This window comes from Paroedura picta, chromosome 5, assembly GCF_049243985.1.
Source record: "Paroedura picta isolate Pp20150507F chromosome 5, Ppicta_v3.0, whole genome shotgun sequence".
NCBI classification, from domain to species: domain Eukaryota; kingdom Metazoa; phylum Chordata; class Lepidosauria; order Squamata; family Gekkonidae; genus Paroedura; species Paroedura picta.
In genome coordinates this window covers 79,959,538-79,985,319 of record NC_135373.1, presented here as the reverse complement: position 1 = coordinate 79,985,319, position 25,782 = coordinate 79,959,538, and the positions used below count along the sequence as shown (strand labels likewise).

General features: G+C 39.5%; 1 protein-coding gene across 4 annotated transcripts in view; it reads right to left on the bottom strand.

Annotated features, from left to right (window-relative positions):
- The window catches only part of MON2 (MON2 regulator of endosome-to-Golgi trafficking), a 78,965-nt gene that overhangs the window by 32,349 nt on the left and 20,834 nt on the right, over window positions 1-25,782 (bottom strand). For 3 of the 4 annotated variants that reach the window (XR_013231192.1, XM_077338662.1, XM_077338663.1), the window contains exons 4-20: window positions 25,473-25,604; window positions 22,711-22,840; window positions 20,520-20,617; window positions 18,206-18,331; window positions 17,753-17,947; window positions 16,629-16,753; window positions 16,159-16,298; window positions 13,191-13,344; window positions 11,353-11,588; window positions 10,152-10,233; window positions 8,878-9,059; window positions 5,570-5,682; window positions 2,215-2,319; window positions 994-1,074; window positions 835-908; window positions 659-749; window positions 104-205 (exon numbers count right to left, since the gene is read on the bottom strand). Coding sequence is in view for 3 of the 4 variants with exons in the window: in XM_077338662.1 (XP_077194777.1) it covers window positions 104-205; window positions 659-749; window positions 835-908; window positions 994-1,074; window positions 2,215-2,319; window positions 5,570-5,682; window positions 8,878-9,059; window positions 10,152-10,233; window positions 11,353-11,588; window positions 13,191-13,344; window positions 16,159-16,298; window positions 16,629-16,753; window positions 17,753-17,947; window positions 18,206-18,331; window positions 20,520-20,617; window positions 22,711-22,840; window positions 25,473-25,604 (2,166 nt within the window). In the remaining variant the exon portion in view is untranslated. Of the gene's footprint in view, window positions 1-103; window positions 206-658; window positions 750-834; window positions 909-993; window positions 1,075-2,214; window positions 2,320-5,569; window positions 5,683-8,877; window positions 9,060-10,151; window positions 10,234-11,352; window positions 11,589-13,190; window positions 13,345-16,158; window positions 16,299-16,628; window positions 16,754-17,752; window positions 17,948-18,205; window positions 18,332-20,519; window positions 20,618-22,710; window positions 22,841-25,472; window positions 25,605-25,782 lie in introns of those variants that run through there. The other variant, XM_077338664.1, reaches the window with a different exon arrangement.

Here is a 25,782-nt window from a genome sequence, read left to right as displayed (position 1 = left end):
ACCATAATGATCAACTTACATTTGGAATATTTTGATTATTAAAATGAAAGAGTAAAATTTAACAGGAAAAGGCCACTACAACTGTTATAAAAAGATTGGTTACCTCTAAGAGATGACCAGTAAGGGGTCTCCACAAAATTTCAATCCTATGCATATTAACTAGTCCAGTTTCCAGCAACTTAGCAACAGCAAATAGTGATGGTTCCTGAGTACAAATGGAATTTATAAGCATCACTTTAATCAGTAGCTTCTATGTCATATTTTGTGCCATCGATAATTTTAGACTTATTATCTTAGCCAAGCATTCCAGTATTCTACCTCCCTAGATCTATTCAAAGCATGACATTTCAATTTGCATATTTTACTTGTTGCCCACCCTTAAGCAGTACATTTTATGATTGAGTTGTTAATTGGTCCGTCAACATTTTTATATGCATTTTCAGTCTATTTTAATATAGTATATTTAATCTCCAACACTAAACATCTGCATTAATGCACCTATTTTAGAAATTCACATAGTATATTTCATGATACTTTACTAAATCAATATGATTCATTTTAATTGTCACTAACACACCACTTATAATTAGATTGTGAGGAACTTAAAAAGGCGTTCCAAACAGTTACATCAAGAGAAGCCAAGCAAAGTATTCCATACCTTATTATTTCCATAGGCCATATCCATGGCTTCCAGAGATAAGGAGCATAGTGCATTTATTAAATGATGTAAGGAAACATCATCCAGATACCTGGGGGGGGGGGAAATCAGTGTTTAAAACTATTACCAAGGAAGGATGGAATTCAATATTGAGTTCATTTGAGATTTTTTCTTACTGGGAACTTTCAAATAGTCTGGAAAGTATGTTGGAGATTACTGGCAAATCAGTCATAACAGCTGTTGTTAGAACCTAAGGAAAATAAATTTATTAAGTAAACTTTTTTTGAAGTATACAATGTTATCATCATTCTGTTATAGTAAACAAATATCCGTACTGTGCTAGGCCCTTCGACAGCTCTTCCAGGCTTTAAAGCACCTCCAACACCAGGTTTTAAGCCCAGAATCCATACAAGATGCTGAAACATAAAACACAGGGTTTATATAATTAGTGTGTCTCTGGGTCAAATATAGTATTTTGTTTACAAAGAAATTTGTTGCACTTATGTGACACTTCTAATAATCTGTTAAATCTTACATGTCAACATGGAAAGTTAGATATGAATCAACAAAAGTCATGCAAACCTTCTACCATTTTTCTTCATCAGTTCTATGAAAGCATTTTAAGCCCAGCAACTCAAGGTCCTTTGTTACATCTATAAGGGCTATGGTGCAATTTACATAGATACAAAAGTCTAAACTGAAGCCAATGCCATGGTGCTGGTCATGTTTGTGTGCTCAAGGCATTAGAGCAGGCTTTCTCAAACAAGGTTTCATGAAACCCTAGGGTTTATTGACAACCCTGGATTTCCCAGCTTGGTGTAGTGGTTAGGAGTATGGACTTTTAATCTGGTGAGCTGGGTTTGAATCTGTGCTCCTGCACATGCAACCAGCTTGGTGACCTTGGACTCCCCACAGCACTGAGAAAACTGCTCTGACTAAGCAGGAATATCAGGGCTCTCTCAGCCTCACCCACCTCACAGTGTGTCTGTCGTGGGGAGAGGAAAGGGAAGGCGATTGTAAGCCGCTTTGAGACTCCTTTGGGTAGAGAAAAGCGGCATAAAAGGACTAACTTTTCTTCTTCTTCCACTGGAAATAGAGGATGGGGCATCTTTTTTGCAGACCCAAAGAATTGGACCTCTGGTTCGATGTTTTTCAAACTTTTTAAAAAGGAGTAGTGCCGGCTGCTCTGCTGCAAATTTGATGCCTGTACCTTAAAAAAAACAAAACAAAAAAATCCCACTTCCCAGACCCCAGATAGATTCCTCATTATTCTATATTGGCTATAATGGTCCCCATAAGGGAACCGAAAAAAAACTGGCATTCCTGAATATTTACTGAATATAAATACTATACTAGTACTGGGATTTAGGTATATTAGGAAATACCGATATTGCTGGGGGGCTGACTGGAAACATTTTAAAATGCCATTTTATAATATATGTTTTAATTGTTAGCCACCTTGGTGACTGTTGTGAAAGCAGAAAAGCAGGATATAAATTTTCTAAATAACAACAGGTAAATCAATGAAAGGCAAAGCAAGCATGACTATTACTCACCTGAAGAGTTGCCAAGACAAGTTGCCATGATGTACCAAGAACAGCTCCATGACAGTGAGCCAAGCTAAGTAACGTCCTCATGCACTGTATATTTTTAGATGTGAGCTAAGACAACATTTCAACAATAAGTACTTCTGAAGTAGGACATCTAATAAACTAACACCTAATAATATATACATACTGTGAGGGGGAAATCTGCAGCCCACTAATCCATTTGTCCTAAACTGGAAATAACATTTATATGATTTATCTTTCTATCATTCTACTGAATCCTATGATTTTGAATCAAAAGAATCACTTCCCAACTGTCCACAGTGATTTGAATTGATTATTTTTGCCACAAAGGTTGATTCATTTTGTTTCACTTTATCTAGCTACAGTACAACAGAAAACGGAAACATAATTTTCAAATTATCTGGATAACAAGGGCAATCCTGTTATTTTTGTTGGAGAATAAAGATAAATCTAAATTAGGCCATTGAACTTTAAGGACACTGTCAAACTGGAGTTCTTTTTAAAACTTTTGCTAGATATTCACCAGATGCAGAAGTCAGTTTCTAGTAGTGAACAACCACTTCATAGTACCATATGCATCAGAATGGAAATGATAGAAGGAAATGACACAAATGCAAAGCATGCAATGCAGAATGATATACCATAACACTATAATATGCAACTACCTCCTCCACCAGAAAAGCATTACAACAGAGAAGGCAAGCACAAGACAGTGGCAGGAGAACTTTCAAGATACAAAGAAAAGGAAAGTGGGAACAGTGACCTAGCACCCAGTTAATAGGGCTTATTCAAATAAGGAAAAAATAATTCCACTGCAGAAAAGAGGAAAAACCAAGGAGCTGGTCACTTACCTCAAGGAACTCTTAAAAGGCAGTAAAGGGAAGTAGCAAAACTATTTCTCATGTGAAACAGGCACAAGTGCACTCTGTCCAGTGAATTCAAAGGAAACCTTTTACAAGGCTCCTAAGTATGGGTCTGAAATAAGGCTTTCCCTTCTGTTTCCTGAGTAGTAATAAGTCACAACAGTTATCTACTGCAAAGGCAACAGGCCTTACAGCTTCCTTCACTCTGCCAACAATCAAAGCCTGGAACTCATACTAGAGGACGATCCCTTATCCATCATGACTACCTTCCTGTTTGCAGGGTACCTGTAGGACCGGGTGAGTAGAAGCATTCCCCTTTCTTTGCATGCAGGAAGCTGAAGGGAGAGGAGGGGAAGAATTTTGCTTTTGCTGGGTGGCTGTTCCTCTTAGAAGATTGATGAAAAAGGAAAACTGAGAGGGGAAACAGGGGTGAGGCAGCTTGAACTAAACATGGCATAAAGAGTAGGACACACACACACAAAGGTAAGTCTACGTTCACAAACCATATCCGTTATCATTCTCTATAGATAAGCAAGATCCAACATGCTAGCACAGCCACGTAACACAACTTCAGATGGTGCTATGGAGTAGCGTTGCCTGTTTAAAACAGGTAGCTTAGTCCCTCCCCAGTGGCATCATTCCCACTGGAAACAAATGAAAAGCTGCATTTGAAGCCAAAACTGAAAAGGACTACATATCAAGACCCAGAACAATTTTTCACTTCTGTCTCATGAAACCCTTAATGTGGTGGGTGTTGAAAGTATGGGTGTGCAATTTTTTTTCCATTGGTACATTTTTGGTTGAATCTACTAGACATGAAAAAAATTCAGGCTTCCACAAGGAAATCTGGATCCAAGTACCTGTAAAATGTTTGAATCCTGAATTTTTCAGAAATCCCCAAATTTTTCAGCCCCAACAAGACCCAAGCAGGATAATACAGAGGAAAAAAAAGCAGTGGCAAAGTCAACCCTTTCCCTGCAGGCTCAGCTTAGTTTCTGTTGGGCAGCCTGATTTAAACCCAACTGCCCAAAACAGGTCACAGAGCAAGTGATCCCATGGGGAGAATGCTCCCTGCAGGGGCTCTACTGGGCATTATCCTTAAACCCCCCAAGATCCCACAAAACAGCTGATCCTGAGGGAAGAACTGTCTCTGCAGGTTCAGCTGGAGGTCTCTTGAGCAATCTGCTTTAAAGTGGACTGCCCAAAAGAGCCGGCAACACAGATGATCCTGGTTTGCCAGTAATTCCTGAATACATCCCAAATATTTCTGGGAATAATAAAGTACACTTTTTCCAGCACTCAAAGCCCTTCTTTTGAAACATCAGTGCCGAGGTTTTAAACAGACCCGTAAAATCTCTAGTTACTAACTGCACCAGACTAGTGAGCTCAGCACTCTTCAGAGCTGGGTAGGGAAATTTCCTTCTTTTTCTAGAGGTTCTCTCCTCTTTTCTTGGCCTTAATGGGCTAATTCCCAAACTTCCTTGCCAACTTTCCCCAGATTTCCCATCTGTTAAACTGCTCTCAGTCTTAATTCTAAAATTATCAAGTACTTGAGTCTTCAAAGCTACGGCTGAAATCAGACTCAGTTCTCTTCAGCATCCAGCTATCAAGTCTTCCTCAGCTGATGCTAATCAATCAGATTATTGAGCACAGCCTGGCACTCTGTGAAGAACTAATCCTTCACAGTCCTCTAGCTATGTGCCCTTCTAAGCTTTTAAAAAGTGCAGCCCATCACAGCTGCCCTTCTCTGGCAAGGTCTGTTCCATGTCAAGGTGCATCACATTACTTTATTCTATTTCATGCTCAGTTAATCATCCTGCTGCATTGCTGGGGATGAGGACTACAGGCCCATAGTTTTTAACCTGAGTTCATTTGACTTTTTCTTTATCTCAGGTACATATGTAGTGCAAATAAATAAAGGAATCTTTCTGAGTTGTAGACAAGGTTATCATAAAACACCTCATATGTTTTCCCAGGGACACTAACATTTTTCATGCTGATTTCAACCATGCTACTCTGAGTCTCTTTAAGAGGTTTATTTTTCATATATGCCAAGAGTGGTAACTACAGACCACTCAGATTAAGAAAGAATTCTGAACTCGACAGAGCTTATTACAGTGTGAATTTTAACTGTTATTTTAACAACAGATTCTTGTTGATGATCATTCTGCAAAGAATAATAAGAATGGGTGACACTTAAAGAAATGAATGACCAAGGGCAGTCACGATTGCCATGTATTTTGCACCATGAAGAAGTGATTTATAAAACTAGCTTCTGTATTCAGGAATGAGATGCCTTTCCAGTCTATGGAAACATCTGAAGGTTTACCATGATAACTTAACTTGACTTTACTTGCAGAGGATAGGCATTTAACAGAGGAGAAAATTAACACCTAAGCACACAGGAAAGGGATATTCAAAAATTTTAACAACTGCATTATGCCAATAGTATCTGATTAATCGAAATTATATTTTACCATTACTGTTCCCTGTGGCTGGAGAGCTAGTGGTTGTCCTACTGCTACAACTTGCTGGTGAGACTCACTCGATGGACTGATCATCTGGACATTCTGCCCCTGGATGGAATATGCTAGAGAACAGAAGAAGAAAGCATGCATTTTAAAACAGCATAAATATCCCACTGAAAATGATGTTATACTACATGTGCACAAACTCCCTATATTTAAGTTATACTGATACTGAACTCTTTTCAATAAAATTTCACTAATATATATGAAAAAACAGACACCACTGTAATGATCCTGAGAACATGAATGGTATCAGGGAAAGATAGCAAACATTTTACTAGTACGGCAATTGTATGGCAAGTTATACAACCCTGATTGGGTTGCTGCTCTGTCCTTCCGCTGCATTTCTATCCATATCCCCATGATGAGATAAGCAGCTGGGCTGTGCTACCTGTCCATTCACGGGGAGATAGAGCCCAGGAGAAGTGACCCAACAAAGAACCCAGAAGCAGGCTTCCTTCAATACATATTAATTCTGGTACATATGGGACTGGGAAGGTAAAATTTCTCTATCTTGCAATATTCCACCATATTTGTCCATTTGCTTCCAATCAGATCTTTTCTCTCTTTTCCCTCAGCCACCAAGAAGAATGGGTAGGATTGTGGCTCATGGGCAGAGAGTATCTGCTTGGCATACAGGAGGTCCCAGGCTCAGTTCCTGGCATCTCTAAGTTATGTCTAGTTAAAATGATCAGATAGTAGATTATGTGAAAGCCCTCCACCTGAGACTCTGGAAAGATGGTGTCATTCTGAATAGACAATACTGGCCCTGATTGATTGATGGTCTGATTCAGTATAAGTCAGCTTCATGTGTTCAATTTTATTTATTTATTTTTTGATTTCTAGACTGCCACTCCCAAATGACTCGTGGCGGTTTACAATAAATTTCCCCACCATAAAACCCCATAAGACAGTAATTAAAACCCCAATTACAGTAATTAAAACCCCAGTTAAATCTACCCCATGATGGCAACAACTCTCTCCCCCTTCCCAGGCTCAACAGACTACTAATACCAGTACCTCAGGGGGATCATCTCAGGAGGAACCTGATATTCTGAGAGTTGCCAGATCGTCCATGCCTTGACCACAATCAAAAACCTGGTAGGAGAGCTCTGTTTTGCAGGCACTGCAGAACTGAGAAAGTTCCAACAGGGCCTGCAGCTCTCTCGGGAGCTCATTCCAACAAATGGGGGCCAGGACTGAAAAGGCCCTGCCCCTGGTCGAGGCCAGGCAAACCTCCCTTGGGCTGGAAACCTCCAACAGATTCATACCCGCAGAAAACAAAGCCATGTGGGGGACATAAGGAGATAGGTGGTCCCACAGATATGAGGGGTCCAGACTGTGGATACAAAAACCTTAAATTTGATCCAGGCTACAACTGGTAGCCAATGAGGCTGCCTCAGCACAGGCTGGGTGTGGACCCTCCAAGATGTTCCTGTGAGGAACCTAGCATCTGCATTTAGCACCAGATGCAATTTCTAGGTCAAGGACAAGGGTAGGCTTGCGTAGAGCGAGTTACAGAAGTCTAATCTGGAGGTGACCATTGCAAAGATGACGGTGGCCAAGCAGTCTGAGGACATATAGGTCGCTAGTAGCTTTGCCCGGAACAGATGAAAGAAAACCGTGCGCGCTACTCCTGTGACCTGGGCCTCCATAGACAGGGAAGCATCCATCTTGTTTGTAGATGGCACCATTTTACTGCTGTAGTAATTGGCTCAGAGAACAAGTAAGAATTTTCAAAATTATACAGAGTACTTTTGAAGCTTAGAAGTCAACTCTATAGGAAAACTATTATACTGTTTGGTTGGAGGGTAGGTAAGAAATGTGTTCCTTATCTATCCCTAGTGGCAGCATTTCATCACAACCTGCCTTCTGGGCTACATCACGGAACTTGGACAAACAGTAAGCAACTTCAAACACATATAGAGCAGCTGTTCAGCAAAATTACCACATATTCTAAACTATTTTAATGGGAAACCATAGTGTTTCGCTGAGACCTATCCATTTTTTCTCTTATCAAGAAAGGCTGTGGTTCACTTAAAGAAAATGAACCAGTGAATACGGCAGATTAAATTCCTCTCCTTTTTGCCAAGATACAGAAAGGATCCTTATTGCTAAGAATTGCTTTCCATACATTAAAGAAAGTAATCATGAGTCATATGGAGAGTGGGATCAGCTACCTGCCTGTTTTAAAAGAGGAGTTGCTAGATATCACTCCTTGTATCTACATGGATTGCTTTCCCTAGTGAATCACGAACCTCACAGGGTTGTTGTGAGCATAAAATGGTAGAAAGGACAACAATGTGAATCCCTGCTGAGAAGAAATACAGGGTAAAAAGAAAATGAATGGGCGAGTTGAGGCAAAGCACCCTGATTTTCCCCCAAGGGTTAATGGGAACATTGGCAGGCCTGCTCCAGCTTGCAGGTGTCCATAATTGGACTTCCCTGTCTACGCCATCCTTACAACCCTCAAAGCAGGATTCAAGAATGTGGTAAATGGCTAATCGTGGCTAATGGCTAATTCCATTCTTAGGAATGGGCTTTGAAGCCAGTTAAAAATAACTTTAAATCTAGATGGCAGCAGCATGCAGAAGGAAGAATCTTAAGCCTTGGATTCTCTACATGAGCTATACTGGAGCTGGGCAATGACCACACAAGGCAAGTCATTAAAGAAAGGATTAATGACACTGAGTGCCAACTAGACCTGTCAAGATCACCCAAGTTCATGGTTTCCCAGGAAAACACATATATTCAGAAACCAGCATCTTATCTGTCCTTTCTGGAGATAAAGAACCACAGGATCTTGCAGATAATATTAAACTGGGAGGGGTAAGCAAATACAACAGAAGACAGAATCAAAATAAAGGTTGATCTTGATAGGTTCGAGAACTGGTCTAAACTGAAAAAAATGAAATTCAGTAGGGACAAATGTAAAGTTCCGCATTTAGGTAGGAAAACGTAGGATGGTGGAGACTTGTCTTGGCAGTAGTATGTGCGAAAAGGATCTAGGAGTCTTAGTAGACTGCACATTGAAGATGAGTCAACAGTGTAACTCGGTGGCTAAAAAAGCAAATGGGATTTTGGCTGTATCAAATGGAGTATGGTGTCCAGATCACGGGAGGTGATGGTACCGCTTTACTCTGCTCTGATTCGGCCTCACTTGGAGCACTGTGTTCCCTCTGAGTCACTTCCTTATGACTGTTTATTGATAATGGGCATATTTGTATTTAGAAGAGTAAAAATAACATGTTTCTTACATTTACTGGAAAGAGCAGTGGTGGTAGTATTAAGGACAGTGAGGGCATAGTGGGGAGGCAGGGAGCCTTTGCAAATGGCAGTAATAAAGGCATCTCTTGAAGTTACAAGGCCCAGTTTTCCACACAGCGCAGCCATGGTCAGTTCTGCTTTCAGAATATTTTCTGTGGCAGCTTCATCAGTGCTGAAATAATACCAAGGATTAGTGTAAAGTCATGAACTCTCTATATTAAGCAAATGTAATGAACCACATTTTTAAAAAACACAAAACTTGTTTTACAACACACTTTAAACACAGCTTTCAAAGATGTATAACAGACATTTATTAGTATTTTCCAAAATATTTAACTTTATTTATCAAATTTATATCCTACTCTCTTACCCCAAACAGAACTCGGGGCAGCAAACAGCATATAAAATACACCAATAAAAACACTACAAAGTTATAATACATCTTGCAGCTTACTCTGGTTCCCCTTCCACCAGTGGGAGGATTTAAATAGCTGTGCAGCAGATTTATAGTGCACCCCAAACCCCACAATTATCCTATTCTATTATCACACAAACAGGTTTAAATAAATTAGATGTGTTGAAGTGCAGTATGCAATTGTTATACGTATGTAACAATGTTTTTCATAAAAATACAACTAAAGCAACAGCAAAAGCTATCCTGCCATTCATTGTAGTCCTGCTAATGTAATTATATATTCTTTATAAAATACTTATGGTTTAAACATAGTTAAGGTAAAGGTATCCCCTGTGCAAGCACTGGGTCATGTCTGACCTTTGGAGTGACGCCCTCTAGCGTTTTCTTGGCAGACTCAATACAGGGTGGTTTGCCAGTGCCTTCCCCAGTCATTACCGTTTACCCCCCAGCAAGCTGGGTACTCATTTTACCGACCCCGGAAGAATGGAAGGCTGAGTCAACCTTGAGCCGGCTGCTGGGATCAAACTCCCAGCCTCAAGGTCAGAGCTTCAGACAGTATGTCCACTGCCTTACCACCCTGCGCACAAGAGGCTCTAAACATAGTTATCTCTCATTAAATATATAAAAAATAATTATCTATCTATATAGGGAAAAGCTTCCATGAGACTTTTTAGTTACTAGCAAAATTATTCCTGAGTAGTAGCCAATAGTTTATATATCTATGCTCTGTCATGTATGACTTCCTCTGAAATATATTCTAGCTTTTATATATTCCAACTATGTTTCTGCCAACAATGAGAACAGTGTCTCTAAAACATGAAGCAAAAAAAAAATAAAATAAATGGATACCTTGCATCCAGAAGTAAAGAGAGAGCAGCAAGAAGGCCACACCAACAGGCATTTACCATTTCTTCCCAAACAGCTCTGCTAACTTGGAGAAACAAAGTTATAATGCTAGTAAATAACACTTAGAAATTGCATTTCATAGACATTAAAAAAATTAAAATAAAAAAATCTATTCTCCTTTCTGTTTGTTCATAGGTTACTAAACCCTAAAAACTCAAATTCAGCAAAAACAAAAAAAAAAGAAAGAAAAGGAAAAAAAAGAAAAAAGAAAGAAGCCAAAACACTATTCACAACATCCAGTTTAAAGCTCATTGCAATTAAAGCTAAGGAAGGCTCCTTAGCATATGGTTGAATCCATTCCAGTATGTCCAACATTTACACATACCCAGTAAGAGCTTTTGGTTCAGTTTCATACCTGATATAACTACAGCAGCTGTAATAGGATTGCATACAGCTCAGTCAATGAAAGTACCTCAGACTGAACAACTGTATCGTTGTAATTAATGCATTTTTCTGGCCTCAGAGGTGAGCTAGTTGCTGCAAGTCTGTAAGTGGTGGCAGTTCTACAACTTCCTAACCTTCAAAAGAGGGGGAAGTTGATTCCTCTGTCTTCCTCTGAGGCTGTTTATGCCCTTAATCCTAGAAAGTTGAGAGGAATGCTTTCTCATGGTAGGTGGATAGATGTGAGCAGGGCATGTCCTCTGTCCATTCAAAGGATGCAAGAATCCCCTGTACCTTCATAAACCTCTGTTTGAAAAACATTACCATAAGCCATAGTGTTTTAAAAACAGAAGTTTAGAGCTCCTATGACTACACTGAATTAATTGTGCTATTAGACCCTGGTGTAATGCTGTTGGGGAAGTCATCCACAAAAGCACTGGACTAATATCCTGCTCCCCACCCCCTATCCTGAGACATGGGGTGACCTTGGACCAGTATGCCTCAGTGTGTTCTGGGATAAAACTGTGTAGAGGGGTTTGCACTGCTCTGAACTTCTTGGAGAAAGACAGAACAAAAATATGAGAGCAGTACAACAGTGATGAACTGGGCATCTAAAGTGCAAGTGAGTAAAACTTCCTAGCTAATCTCATAAGAGCGCTCTGGGTTGCATTGCAGAACAATGCTAAAAATTACCTCAAAAATAATTTTTGCAAAAAAAAAAATCATGACATCTTTTTTCTGTTCTCCAAGCAACATCATATACCTATTTCTTTGTCAGTTTGGTCAGATGCTGAATGCAAATCTTGAAGATCTGAAGACTGTGTAGGTGAAGACTGTGCATCAGGTGTTGTTATCTCACTATCGGTTTCAACTTGCCCAAATTCTTCTTCAATCATATTGGTGATGCCACGAACAAGATCTAGTAAACAATGAAATGCCACCGACATGGCGTACCCTTCAGGAATGGTAGGCGGCTCCACTTTGTCTAACATTTCCAGACTACAACAATGAAAAACAACAAAAATAGATAATCTAAGTCTAAAACCAGAAATTATTCTTGGTACCTAATGTATCGAAAGGCAATTGATTGATTTATTAATGGTACTACAAAATACCATAATATAAATTAATCCTAAACAGGGAACTGAAATGTCATTATAATACAAACTTCAACAAGCTACTCAACTTAGCTAAAATGGTACTTAAGTTGCAACGTATACCTTATTATTCCTCAAAGGGATGGAGTGCAAATAATGGAGATTTCACCTTAAGTCCAATAAAACATTGTCACTGTTCTATGCTTCAATGACTAGAAAATGATAGCTGTCTAACTTCCAAGTGCTTCCCTGATACAAAAACCCTAACTGTAAAATGAGCGTACACTTAATCATTTAGCCACTGTATCATCAAGACAAATACACAAGTCCTGTTTTTTATTCAGAATCTCTATTATAAATACTATAATATGCCAGCATAGGTCACCTATTTACAATTAAACAGCAGTTGTAGGATCATGCCCCAAAATGCCACACATTTTCAAACCAGCAGATTATTTGAAATCCTTTGAAATCTAACAAAGAATTTTTACCCTGGCATGCTTTAATACTCTACCTTTAGCCCTTCTGGAAGGCAGATACCATCACATCCCACTCCCTCAATGGCTTTCGCCATGACATGCAGGGAAAGTAGTGTCTATTGAACACGTTCTGCTACACTGTTCATTCTGTGACATCCAACATCAGTATATTGGTCTAATTCTCTAAAGTATACCAGGAAGACCCGAACAGCTTTATGTCTTTCTCTTCCTTGCTGACTTTTCTGAGGAGATAACTTAGAAAGTTGTGAAATTTTACTTATGAGCGTGCAGGATACACGCTGATTGAGTGCCATTAATTTTGCCTAGGTGTTTGAGGAAGGCATTAAGTTTAAAATGCATTGTTTTTTGCATGTATTTTCCCTTTATTTGCCAATACTCTGAGTTGATCTTGCTTCAAAATAAAGTTGATCAAGTTTAGGTCCTAAGGACACAGCTAAAGAAAACTTAGCTACACCTATGCATTATAACTGATTCTAATACTTGAACAGGACGATTAGCAGGCTGGAAAAGAACCAGCTCTAAAAGGAAAGATATAATATCTTCTGCCAACAACCAGACACATAAAGAGTCAAACTGTTCGCTCTGACAGTGATTGCTTCCTGTTCTCCCAGGCAGCTTCCAAAGTAGCAGCCCCAGAATTATTCCAGCAAACACAATCAGACCAAGGTATCCATAACAATAGTTATAGTTGCATTATATTTTATTACTTTAGTGTTAACAGTTCGTGCACATGTTGGCACTATGGGAAAATTTTAATAGATTTTTGAGTTTGTCTCTGTTTTGTTACGTCAATCACTTCGGGTATTTCCTTTGTAAGAGATGTGAAAAATAATGGTGACTATAATTATCTGTTCTACAAATTTTTCTTGCCCTTGGAGTAGGGTAACAGGGTACATACTGCCAGGAAGGAGAACTGTCAAGACTACCCCACCCATACTCCTGTTTATAATTGGTAAGAGTGAAATTTCTAAAGAGTGTACATTAAAAATAGTCATTTTACTTACTAAGTAGCTTTTGCACTGCCCTGTGCTGATATGCTGAGGATTGGTATCCAGGTACCTCTGTACTCAAAAGCAGGCAACACAGTCACACCTCCACCCATTCCTAGCATTCCTGGATTTGTCTGTGCTGAGGCTGTACCCCCAGGCACACTGCTTCCTGTTCAGTAAATTAAAAAACAACATTAGCCTGACTATTCATTTTTATTGTATTTGCAGAAGATACCTTACACTTTACATAGTAAAATCCCACACATAAGGAAGGCCAAGGAAACCATTTCTTCCCATCTGTTTGCCCCATGCTCGCAAATCCATATCATTAGCTGCTTGCTCAATAGAAGTGGTGTTAACATTCCACACACAGCAAGGACACCGAGAGTTCAGGAATTTAATATCCCCATAAGCAACCAAAACCACCAACAGCCCCATGATGCTGTCTGTGCAGAGCATGACATTTTGGAAACATCATTTTTTAAAGATTGGTGCTAGTATAGCAAGAAAATAATTTCTTCATGCGGCAATCTTTCACAACTCTTTTTCAGGTTTGTTTAAGGGAAAAGCCTTTTTCTAAGAGAAAAAGTAGGCAAATAAGGAAAACAACATAAAAGTTGCATCCTTAACACTATTTTGCTCCCTTATATATTTGGGAAACAGCCTCCTGGGAGGAGACTATCTAGGGCCCTGTCCGTCCAGGTCCATCCTGATTGGCCCTCCCCCTCCTGCTCCCACCCTCCCTCCTTGCCTGCTTGTGGCTGCAGTCTCCATTGTCGCCCAGGAGGAGAGAGGCAGTGACAGGGCTTGGCGGCTCACAGGTACGCTCCTGTTGGGAGGGAGCCAGGGGTGGGGAATTTGGAGCCTTCCTGCGGGCCGCAAAGCCTTGTCGCCGCCAGTGGGGGGGGGCTTTCCACTCCCTTTAGCCCACTTTGCAGGCCAAAGGGAGCCGCCGCCACCCTCTCACACCCTCCTGCCTGCCGCCCCTTTCAAAGCTCATTTTTAAAATGGGCTTTGATAGTAGTAAAGACATAATCCACTGAGACTAATGCTGGCCAAGATTTTCTTGTCTTGAATCAGAATGTGCTCTTCTACAACATAATATGGGCTGAGAGACTGGGCCCAAATGAGCTCATTTGAATGTTTGTCTCTTTAGAAGCGGAGAGAGAGAACGCCTAAGCACATCTACTTAGATGTATGTCCAATTTTATTAAATGAGCTTTTCCCAGGAAAATGTACTCAGGGCTACTATAGTCAAATGGATCCATTTTGTCAGAAGGCCTTTTCCCCCTCTCCACTCCTGGCAGAAAAAACATGGTTTATTGAAATGCAGAAGTTATTTTCCTATGCCTGATACAGCTGTAAGCCTAATCAACTTTCAGAGTTTAAATGTTTTGCTACTTTTGAAACTGTTAACTTCCTGTGCCTGAGTCATTATGACTGACTGTCTTAACACTTCTTTCATAGTCTTAAAGAGGATACTTGTCAACAAAATCAGAGACTGCAAGAATTCTGGAACATTTGACCTGGAATATTTAAATTAAAATGAAGCCAAAGGTTAGAGAGTGCTTCGAAGACACTTGGTCTGTTGAGGATGATACATCAGACGAGGCTTTCTCCCTCCCTCTTTCTTTGAAGGAGGCTTGATGGAACTATTTCTATAACTCATTCAAGCTTCAGATGCCCTGAGCTGCATTGATGTTCAGCACCATTCAACATATGAAGGTTTGGACCTTATCCCATTTTGTTAGCATGTGCTTTCTCCTTCAAAAATGTTTCTCATTTTCTTTTAACTATCTTTTTAAAATATTACATTGTACCTGGAGATTAACTCAAACATGGCATCGATAGGCATTGTGATGTCTTTCCTGGTGCCTGCCAAATGCTTTTAGAAAGTGGGAGGAGCCCAGCAAGCCTTTTAAAGAACCACTGAAGATCTGATTGCAGATTTTTAAAAATGCTGTTTTGGCAGCAGCTGTCACCACAACACATGGTGGATTTTCACAAGGTCTTTAAACATTCTACAACTGCATAGCAAATTGAATAAAGTTTGAGTCTGGGACCTCTAGTCATATTAGAGTTCTCAAGATTTATACAATCTGAAGAGAAACTTGCTTATTATCAAGAATATCTGTGCTGGGGAAGTTCTCCTAGTAAGGTCCCAGACTAACATATTACAATTAGCCAGGAGTGGCAAGGGTCAAGACAGGTAGCACATTTTGAAGCACCTTGTCCAGTTTATTCACTTCATCTTGAAGAGACATCAAGAACCCTTCGGGATTTATCAATCTCCTGGGGCAGACCATCCTAATTGTCTCTTCAGCCTTGTGGAGGTTCAGAGTGGCCATGAGTCTAAATATCATGGACATGACAAGGAAAGCATGAAAAAATCCATCTACCTTATCTTAGGAAAAAGAAAATCAAGTGTATCACCTACTTTATGAATAGATACCACAATGTTCTAGGACAGTCCTATGATTGTCATGGCAGCCATAAAGTCCTGAAGTGCTCCTGTTTGCACAGCCTCACCATGACATATTTCAGTCCCCAAGGAAACAAAGCTTGTGATCCTCAACACCAAGTTCAAAACTGCCTCTGTCATCTTAGTCATGCTGGGCAGTGGTTGGGTGATACACCAACAGAATCCCTACTCTGATCCAGTATCAGGTACATGCACTCAAAATTGGAGCTCCAGCTAATAAAGCATGTTGTGAGGGCCAAAAAGAGCTGATAGACCATGGCCACTTCCCCTCTCCTTCCAATAAAACTAAGCTGATGCTGCACAAGGCAGCCTGGTTGGGGGCAAACCTAGAAGACAGCCACCCCTCCCTCTTCACCAGTCCATGTCTCTATGATCCATTGCTGGTTTATACTAGCAGGAACTCCTTGCCTTAAAATTTATTCAAATCTATTAATAAAACAGGAATGGTTTCTAAGAAGAATCTATTAGCAAGTGAGTTGAAAAGAGCAAATACATGCATACCTGTTTGGTTTATTGTAGTAGACACATTTCCTGTGTTTGGTACAAGAAATAGGGATTGAATAAATGACCCTAAAGCATTCACAATATCACGGAATACCTTGGTAGAGTGCGGCTTCATATCATAAGATTGACAGAAAGACCTGGTGAAAAGTTAAACACAGCAAAATAAATTCTTTTTTTTGCTCTGAAAATCCTTAAGTCAATTAATCAACAACTTTTGTAGCCCCACATTACTTACTAAGACTTCTTTACACTGATGGAGAATATTATGTACTAGGCATACAAAGCCTTCACATTTTATAGCACCAGTTTTACACTCAACAGTAGAGTAAACGTAAGGATATTAAAATCAGTGCTACATAGTACTTTATATATGCAAATTAAAAAGGAAGCCTATACATTTTATTTTACCAAATATTTTATAGCATCTTTTACTTCTTTTGGCATATGAAATATTGCATAAACACTACCTTAGCAACTGAGGTTGCACACAAAGTCTGTGTATTGATTCTACTGCAACGGCTCTTAGCCATTGAGGTTTGTCTGCATCCAGAAATTTCACAAGCAGTGACAGAAAGATCTCACATTCAGTTACCTATACAAACAAAAAGCTTTATTAGCTGGAATTCTGAAGATGCATCCCTTCTTCTAATGCCTTTATTTCTGTGAAGCTATTTAATACAATATCCAATGATTTTCATACCACTAAAGCAATTTCACCAACAGTTAATGTTTGCACAATTTTGAAACAAGTTCTAACTAATATTAATATTAAAACATAGCCCTAGAATGATTTCTCTTGAATTTCTGAGTAACAAAAGGGAGAGACAATAGTAGGGCTGCCAGGCCCTTCCTAAGGGCCCCATTCTAGCGGGAGAAGCCTAGGCTGCCATCTCAGCAACGGAGCTCGTTGTGTGGGAAGTGATACCACCACATCATGGGAGATGCGGCAGTGGTCTTGCATTTGGGCAAAAACTCTGAGAGAAGCTGTATTTACTATATTTTCTTGCCTAAATACCAGAGGGTCTCTGGATCGCAATAACAATACTTCCAGAAGCAATGTTGCCATGTTGCTGGCACTGCAACTGAGATGCCAGGCCAGGCCTTGCCAGCTGCTGCTAAGTTTCCCCTGTATCTCCACTGCTGGCTGCCAAGGTATACCTAACAATCCTAGACAAGAGAAAGCATCATAATTTCACTCGTTCATAGAATTGCCAATCCAGTGGCCCTCTGTTCTTCTGCAGGCCTCTGGGAATACAGACTGAGATTACCACTTCCTGAGTTGTCACCTCCTTGTTTAACAAGCAGAGGAAGAATATTAATGTTTTGTTTCAATGGGAATTATGTGTGCATTGGCTGCTGCTTTAGCATACCCGTGTGCATCAGGCCTGTAAAAGAGGGCTGTGAAGATGCTAGTAAGTATGGTACCCACTGAACTCCTCTGAGGATGACAGCTGGGATACCATAAAAAACAAGGCCCCTTCTTTGGTCTTCATCTGCTTGACTTCTGAAAACACCTCTATTAGCAGGATCTCTAAAGATAAAGACTGGGTAGATTCATATGCAAAAATTCATAGTAAAACTGCACTCTTACCAGCAAACTATAAAACTGCTTGATCAAAACAGAAACTACTCTCAAAAGGCGCATGCAGATAGGAAAATAAGGTTTCTCCACTGGTGCTGGTGAAGATGAAGTGCCGGAACCTTGTCGAAATTTGATATTTGGTGAAAAGAGCTTTATTACAAGAGGACAAACTCTTTCTTTAAGGAGAAAACTGAATTCTTGATGCTGAAAGATAAAAAAGTATTATGTATTGTGTGACATATTAAAACGTTACTATACACATTTACTATTTACAGAAGTTAACTGAAAGGCAATTGAAGTGATGTGTTAAAGATCACAATGAGAAAGGCTAAAGTAGGATTAATACTTTTCCAGCAATCCAAGCAAACTTTATAATTAGAAGGTATCCTATTCCTAAAACTTCAATCAAAAATTCCCCGCCATTCACTTTTCTGAAATTAAAAGCAAACAAAATGAGCTTACTTGTAAAAATACTTGTGGAAAATCATTGAGGACTGACTCAAGAAGTTCCAAACCAAAAGTTCGAGTCATTTCTGTCATGCCTACAAGCCAGTATGGAGCATCAGCATTGACCAGTTGACAAAGATCCTAGGAAGGGAAAATGGCCAGACTGAATTTTCTTGTGCTCTCATTTCACTGGGATTCATCAGCCTGAATGTACTGTAAAGTTTTATGCCTTTTACATACTTCCAGGATTACAAGTACATATGAAATAAGTAGCTTGGTGAATATTAAATATAAACAATTTTAGTATTAGGTTTATATTAGTTTTTCTTCACATCAGTTTTGAAAATAATGACTAGTAGAGTAATAATGTCAGTGTGGTGTTTAATATATTATGGTGAGTTCTCATACATATTGCATATGATTGCTCTGAAACATATCATTGCCCTGATACATACTGCATATAATCATTCTAGTGGAATATGAATGAATGTCTACTAAATTATATGTTTCCAACACAAATAAATGCATATTAGCTCAGTACAGCACTCCTTGTTTTCTCCTCTCTACCACAATGTTGATACATAAATAGTAGGTTATCTCCACCTGGGAGGATGTAATCCATAAAAGGAGTGTGAAATGCAGTTGCAACTCTCCATTCATGCATGCCAATGCAGGCTGAAAAGTTGCAGCAAATGCCAAGAATGACTGGGAGGTGGATACTATACATTTGAAAGGAAGCACAAGTACTTCTGGTAGTTTTGGAAACTACTCTGTCAAAAAGCAAACTTTCACAGTAATAGGAAAAGCACCAACACAGGAGAGCCTTCAGAGCAGCCTTTTTTAACTAGCCAATTACCTCCCATAGTTCGATTCAACATGGGTGGAAAAGGCTGGGAGGGCGATCATATGGAAGTGGGGCCAATCCCTGCTTCCACATTGACATTGCTGCTGGGCCGGCCCACTCCCGGCCCTGGCATGTGTTAGGCTGCTATTGCCCCGCTTTAAGGGAACACAGATATTATCCTTGTTCCTTTAAGTACTCTGAGGGCCAACAGGGCCTAGACCAGTGGAGGCTTGTATGGATGGGAAGGAGCTGGGCCCACCTTCTCCTCTATCTACAGAGGCCCGGAGGGGACAAAAAATTCCCCACTCCTCCCCCAACTACGGAGGCCCGGAGGGGACAAAAAAATTCATCACTCGGCTCTGCGGGGTCAAATGTAGCATTTTTCTTTTGCAGGAAGGCAGGATTGCGTTCTTACACAATCTCACCTTCCTGGAAACACTGCTCCATGCAGTGGAACCTTTCCACCGATTGCATGTCCTGCAGGGACACATTTCAGTGGCGGACTGGGCCCGCCAACAAATTGTGTCCCCCATGGGGACACAAGAAGTGGTGGAGTATGCTGCTCTGCTGCATTGCACTGGCAGCACCTTACAGTGGCGCCGCTAGCATGGAATCGACTATACTGTATTTTTACATTTGGTCTCTCTCTCACTCTGTGAGTGTGTGTGTGTGTATATAGCAACTCCTTACCAGGTTTTAAAGGCAAAAAAAAAACATTCAGAGGTGTTTTTGCCATTGCCTGCCTCTGTGTAAAAATGTTCAGTCTTCCCATCCAAATACTAAGCAGGACTGACCCTGCTTAGTTTCTAAGATCTGGCAAGATTGTTCCTAACTTGGATAGCCCAGGATAGGCCAAACAGATGAGAAAACAAAAAAACCTAACTGGAATTAGCTAGGAACTGGAAGGCTGAATGTCTGTACAGTTTATACAATAGGTTATAAATTGTATAGACATTTATTGTTCATATGTTTCTAATTTTTTTAAAGGTTAAAAACATACACAAAGCCCACAGGCCAAAAATATATGCAACATACAATCTTAGCATGCAGACCTGAGACTGTCTTATTCAGAGCTCTAACTGTTGGCATATGTTTTGATAAAATGTAAAATACACAAAGAAGCCAGTGAAGTAAACAAAACATAGTAAGGTAAACAAAATACAGGAACATTGTTTAGAATGATAAAATTAGTCCAAATGGATCAGATGGAAAATGTCCATTTATCAGATTATAGTCCCCTTCTTTCAGGCTGCCAAGACATTCTGATGTGTGCCCATAAAGTCAGCATGTACAAAAGCACCAGTTTTCCACTAAAATATGCAGAGATGAGCAGTAGAATCTGCCCTACGTTTCTGTTATGTGATATTATCTTGTACTAGATAGGAAGGTTTAGAACTGAATCCTTCATATGAATTATATATTCTGTGTATAAAACATAATGACAAGTATACAGTTAAGAAAAAGTACCCCCCCAAAAGCCAATACCTGAAAAAGCATATATGCATCTTTAGCACATGGCTTCAAGGTACTGACAGATCTTCTGTTACTGTTTCCTTGAATTCCTACTGGTTGCTCGATAACATCTGCATAAAACACAGATCCAGTTAAAGAACATGTGCCAAACATTCTGTTCTTGTTCTCATTTTAACCATGGATGATGCAATAATGTAAATGCTTCAACAGACGCCATCTCCTCAGGGAACTGTTACAAACGATACAGAAGACACTCCCACACAGCTGCTTTTCCAAGTTCAGAGAAACAATACTAAGCATTCAGAAAACATTTAGTAGATTAATGGAAGTTCATAAATGCATTTCCTAACAAATACTAAATCAAGGAAGATGTTGGGCTGTAATTGAGAAATCCATTTTAATCCTACATCAGAAAGTCTCATAAGAAAATCACATGATACTGCCTTGCATCCAGTCAATTCATTGGTGGGTGCAGATTTCCCTCAGTTTTTTCGACTGCAGTAGTCCCTTCCAACACTCCTGGAATCATGGGCAAAAAGTCATGTGGGACTGGGGACTGAAGCGAGAAAGGATAGTACTGTGAAACTGCCCTTTCTCCATCAGTGAAGCTATGGTTGCAGAAGAGGATGGCAGAGGGGGATAACATTTTCACCCTACTTACTCCAACCTCCTGACCTGCACGGCTGATTTGTTCATAGAGGTTCCTCAGCTCCAAGAATAATGTTTCTGGAGCTAAAAGGAACTTCTGCAAGAAAAATACAAGGGAAAAAATCAGGGCAATTCCACACATTGAAAAAAATAGTGAAATGGTATAAAGCTAAAAATTAATGCGCCTCCAGCCATTTCTCATCTTCTGGCTCTCTCGCTTCTTAGCACTACACATGCCTGGTAAAAGGGAGCAACACGCTTTACACGCGACTCTCCTCTGCCTGTCAATCAAGCCATGTAGCCAATCACCTTTCTCCATATTTTAAAGGGTCCGCGATGGCAGCTAATTTTTTTTAAAGTAAAACTTCTCCATTGAAACACCTATGCATCTAATCATAGATGCATAGTGCTTTTTATAATGCCACCCCTTATGGTATCACAAGCCTTGAATCTTATAAAAATTAATCTCATTCCTGATTTCTTTTTTTTTGGGGGGGGGAGAACTTTAGAGAAGCATGCTTTGTGTTTTAACTGGGGGGGGGGATTTTTTTTTTTTGCCTGCACAATTTAATGCCTATTCCTTGCTCCAGGCAGTTTGCTTAAAAAAATGTCCCTGGGAGAAGGGAGAGGGAGGTGGGTGTGAGGGCAGGCCTTGGAGGCAGAGATACCACTTCTTCAGCTCCATACATTCCCTTAGTGGGTGGCTTGCTGGCTGCTCTCCTCTAGATTGCACTTTTTAGCGATTCCCCAGCTAGTGCTTTAAAATGGAGAAGAAGAAGAGTTGGTTCTTATATGCTGCTTTTCTCTACCCAGAGTCTCAAAGCGGCTTACATTCGCCTTCCCTTTCCTCTCCCTGCAACAGACACCCTGTGAGGTAGGTGAGGCTAAGAGAGCCCTGATATTACTGATCATTCAGAACAGCTTTATCAATGCTGTAGCGACACCAAGGTCACCCAGCTGGCTGCATGTTGGGGAGCATGGAATCAAACCCAGCATGCTAGATTAGAAGTCCACACTCATAACCACTACACCAAGTTGGTGTAGCTACCGGTTTGCTGCTTGGATGCTGGATGTTGGCCATGTCGTGCAAAATACCAAAAATATGGCATCTGCGTAAGGTGAGTATTTCACCATATTTATTGGGTTTGGTATATGTTCTCCAGGCAGGTGGCTGGGATCTCAGCCACTGCATATATTTTTTTCCTTTTAAATCCTTAGTTTATCACTGAGGGATAATGACTGAACTATATGACTTGAACCAGAGAGGTTGAGCTCCAATTCCTATTTGGCCTTGCAGCCCAGATAACCTTCTCTTCCTATATCTCATGCCTCACAAAGCTGTTGCAGATAAACCCATGAATTAGATCATGGGAAAAACACTATATAGAAATGTAACCTTAAAAAGATAATACTGGATACTACTGCATTAGCAGTGGCTTGGGAATTTTAACTGGTATGAAGCATGATGGTTCACTTCCTTACATAAAAAAATGTGACAGGTATACCTAGCAGCAATTAATTCCACAAAACATACCGTATGTGAACACGTACCCACCTTTATAGTGTTCATCCTCAGCAACCACTCTTTCAAAAACAACAGTAACTACTTGCCGTACTGTGGCCGCTGCAGTATTATTTGTGATATTGTCTTTTGTGAAATGTAGTCGAAAACAAAGAACTATTGCCTAAAACAAACCCAAACAATTCTAAATACACAAGCAAAATAAATTTTGGGTTTTAAATATTTAAAAATATTTTAATTCATCCAAAGAATACAATACATATTTCAGAACCACTATTTTGGGGAAACACCCCCGCCACATCTGGGCTGCTATTTTACGATACATTAAAAAGAAAAGAAGATAGGCCTATCTAGTTCGTCATAATATCCCATACCCCATAGTACTCTTTTCACAAAATTGTACATCTAGCCTATAGATCAGTTGTTTCCATCATATTTTTGGTAATTGACTTAGTTCATTTCCTTTTAAAAACTGATATTGATCTGTTGCAAATCAAATATGTAAGTTTTGCCATCATTGCATATTCAATCAGTTTATTTGACCAATCCATAAGATCTGGTAAAAGTTCTTTTTTTCCATCTTGAGGCATATAAGATTCTAGCAGCTGTTAACATATCCTTAAACTTGTTCTACATTTTAATATTATTTGGTACCATATGTAATAACATACATTTTGGATCCAGCATAAATCTACTCTTCAGTATCTTTTGCATCTTATCATAAATCACAATCCAATATTTCCTTGCCTTCTCTACCACATATGATAAAATGACGCATTTATACCCTGACACTTCCAACATTCCCCATTATAACTTGTAGTAACTCTTGCTATAAGTCTGGGAGAGGTATACCATCTAAAAAACATTTATACCAATGTTTTTTTTAACATTTGACATTCAGTAAATTTTGAATCATTAACTCACATTGGACTATTTTTATATTCTCTCCAAAGTTCTGAGTCCATTTTATCATAACGCTTGTTCTGTTTCACATATTGTAACAACAGTTCATAACTTTTACCTAGCAAACGTTTTGCATCACCCATTATCAATTTTGCATAAGCAGTTTTTTCTGTTAACCGACTGTCTTCTTTCATAAGTTGTTCCTTCAATTTTGAGTCTATTTGGTAATAGCTTTAAAAAAATTAGCTTTCTTTTTAAAATTTTCCCATGTTTATTCACCATGCTCTTGCAAATTCAATTATCCATTTTCATTCTAGAACTTGTCACATTTGAACATTAAAGAGGTCAATAATGAAGTTGATGGACTTAAGTCTTTCTTATACCCAGAATTAAACTTTATTGCTCTTAAGGGTGTCACTAGACTCAAACTTTGTTACACAGGTGTATGTCTATGTGTGTTTGTGTGGTGTACAAGGGAATTATATAGCTTTTTTCAACACATTTATGTCATATATATACAAGGACCCTTGATGCACTATCTCCTTGACCGCGCTATCTCCATACAACCATTGCATTCTATATGCAAAGTAGATGCTGGCATAGGTCAAGTTGGGGTTACTTCAACCTAGGAATGCTAGCCTCCATGTGGGACCCAGGGAACCCTTGGAACCACAGATCCAGACTACAGAGATCAGTTCCCCTGGATAAAATGGATGCTTTGCAGGGTGCACTGTATTGTTGTACCTCACTGAGGTCCCTGTCTTCCCCAGGCTCCACCTCCAAATGTCCAGGAGTTTCCCAATTAAGAGCTGGCCACCCCTACTTGTGCCAGGGAGGACCTGACAACCTTACTTAGATCCATAGTGTTGGGAGAGAAGGGGCTTTAGCCTTCCTCCCTCTGCTATTTTCCCAAGCTGAAAGAACTTTGGGCACTACTCTGTTTTGAGGCTTCACATGTACTAAGTAGACTTGGAGCCTCACAGAAGGGCCTCCAAGGCCATTTCAGCTTTGGGAAACATTGCATGGAAGACAGGCTGCAGCCTAAGCTGAATTAGGCTACAGAGTGCACAGGAGCTTCAGTGTTCAGATGTCATGTTTGACTGTGCAAATCTGTGACTTGACTTGTACCAGATGTAACAATTTGTTTGGAACAGATAATGCCTCCTCAATGGCTGCATTGCAAGGGTGTAACTGTGCATAATCATCATTTTCTGGAAACATTCTAAGACCTCCTTGGTTGAAATGGTTTTAAAATAGTATTGGCAATTTTAATCAATTTATATTATAATTATATCTGTTTCAATATGTGCTCTGGCGCTTGGGAATGAGTAATTTTAAAATACTAGAAAACAATACTAATTTAAACATTCAGAAGGAGAAGAAAAAGTAGGGAACAAAATCTCCAGATAAGACTAAAGAATACTGGGCCTTCCCTGTAGTCTCCTTCAGGGGTCAATCTGGTTGACAGGAAGGATAGCAATTATGCCAAAGAAGGAATGCGCAATTGTCAATTTAACATTTTCAACAGTAATTTTAAGTAGCCTCAAAACCTCAAATGCTAAAAATATGTAATTAGCGCTGCCTCCAGGATTTTATTTTGATGTTAGACAAAAATAAATTTATTTTGACAAATGACTAATTTTTATAAATGTTCTGAGTGATATTTCTCTTTCTGGGAGGACTTAACATTGACAAGATGCATGAGAATGTGAAAGACACACACCCCATTTTCCTGGAGAGCAGCTTATCTTAATACGTCCTTTGTTGTTCAAGAACAGCAAATAAAACACATTTATTCAACCAGTGAAATTTTGAAATCTACTCTAATAAATTAATTATAACAAATGTAATACTTAAACCAATTCTTTATACAGGCAATATGCCTTGCCTACCTTAGACAGTGCTTCATCATGTACAACTGTGTTGGTTGTTAATAATACAAGAACTGTCTGGAGTAACTTGAGTTCTTCAAGGTTATTTTCCATCAATTGCCAAAGCATATTTATGACGTTTCCAGCCGCAACCTTGGAAAAAATTATGTGATAAGGCTGTAAAGGTGCCTATCATACAAGGATATTAAACCTACACTTTATGAAAATAAGAACCAATTTAATATATTTTTAAAATCACACAAAGTGCTAGGCATTTTCGTAAAAAATTTTTTTTAAAGAAATATTCTGATATAACAAGGACTTTTAAAGT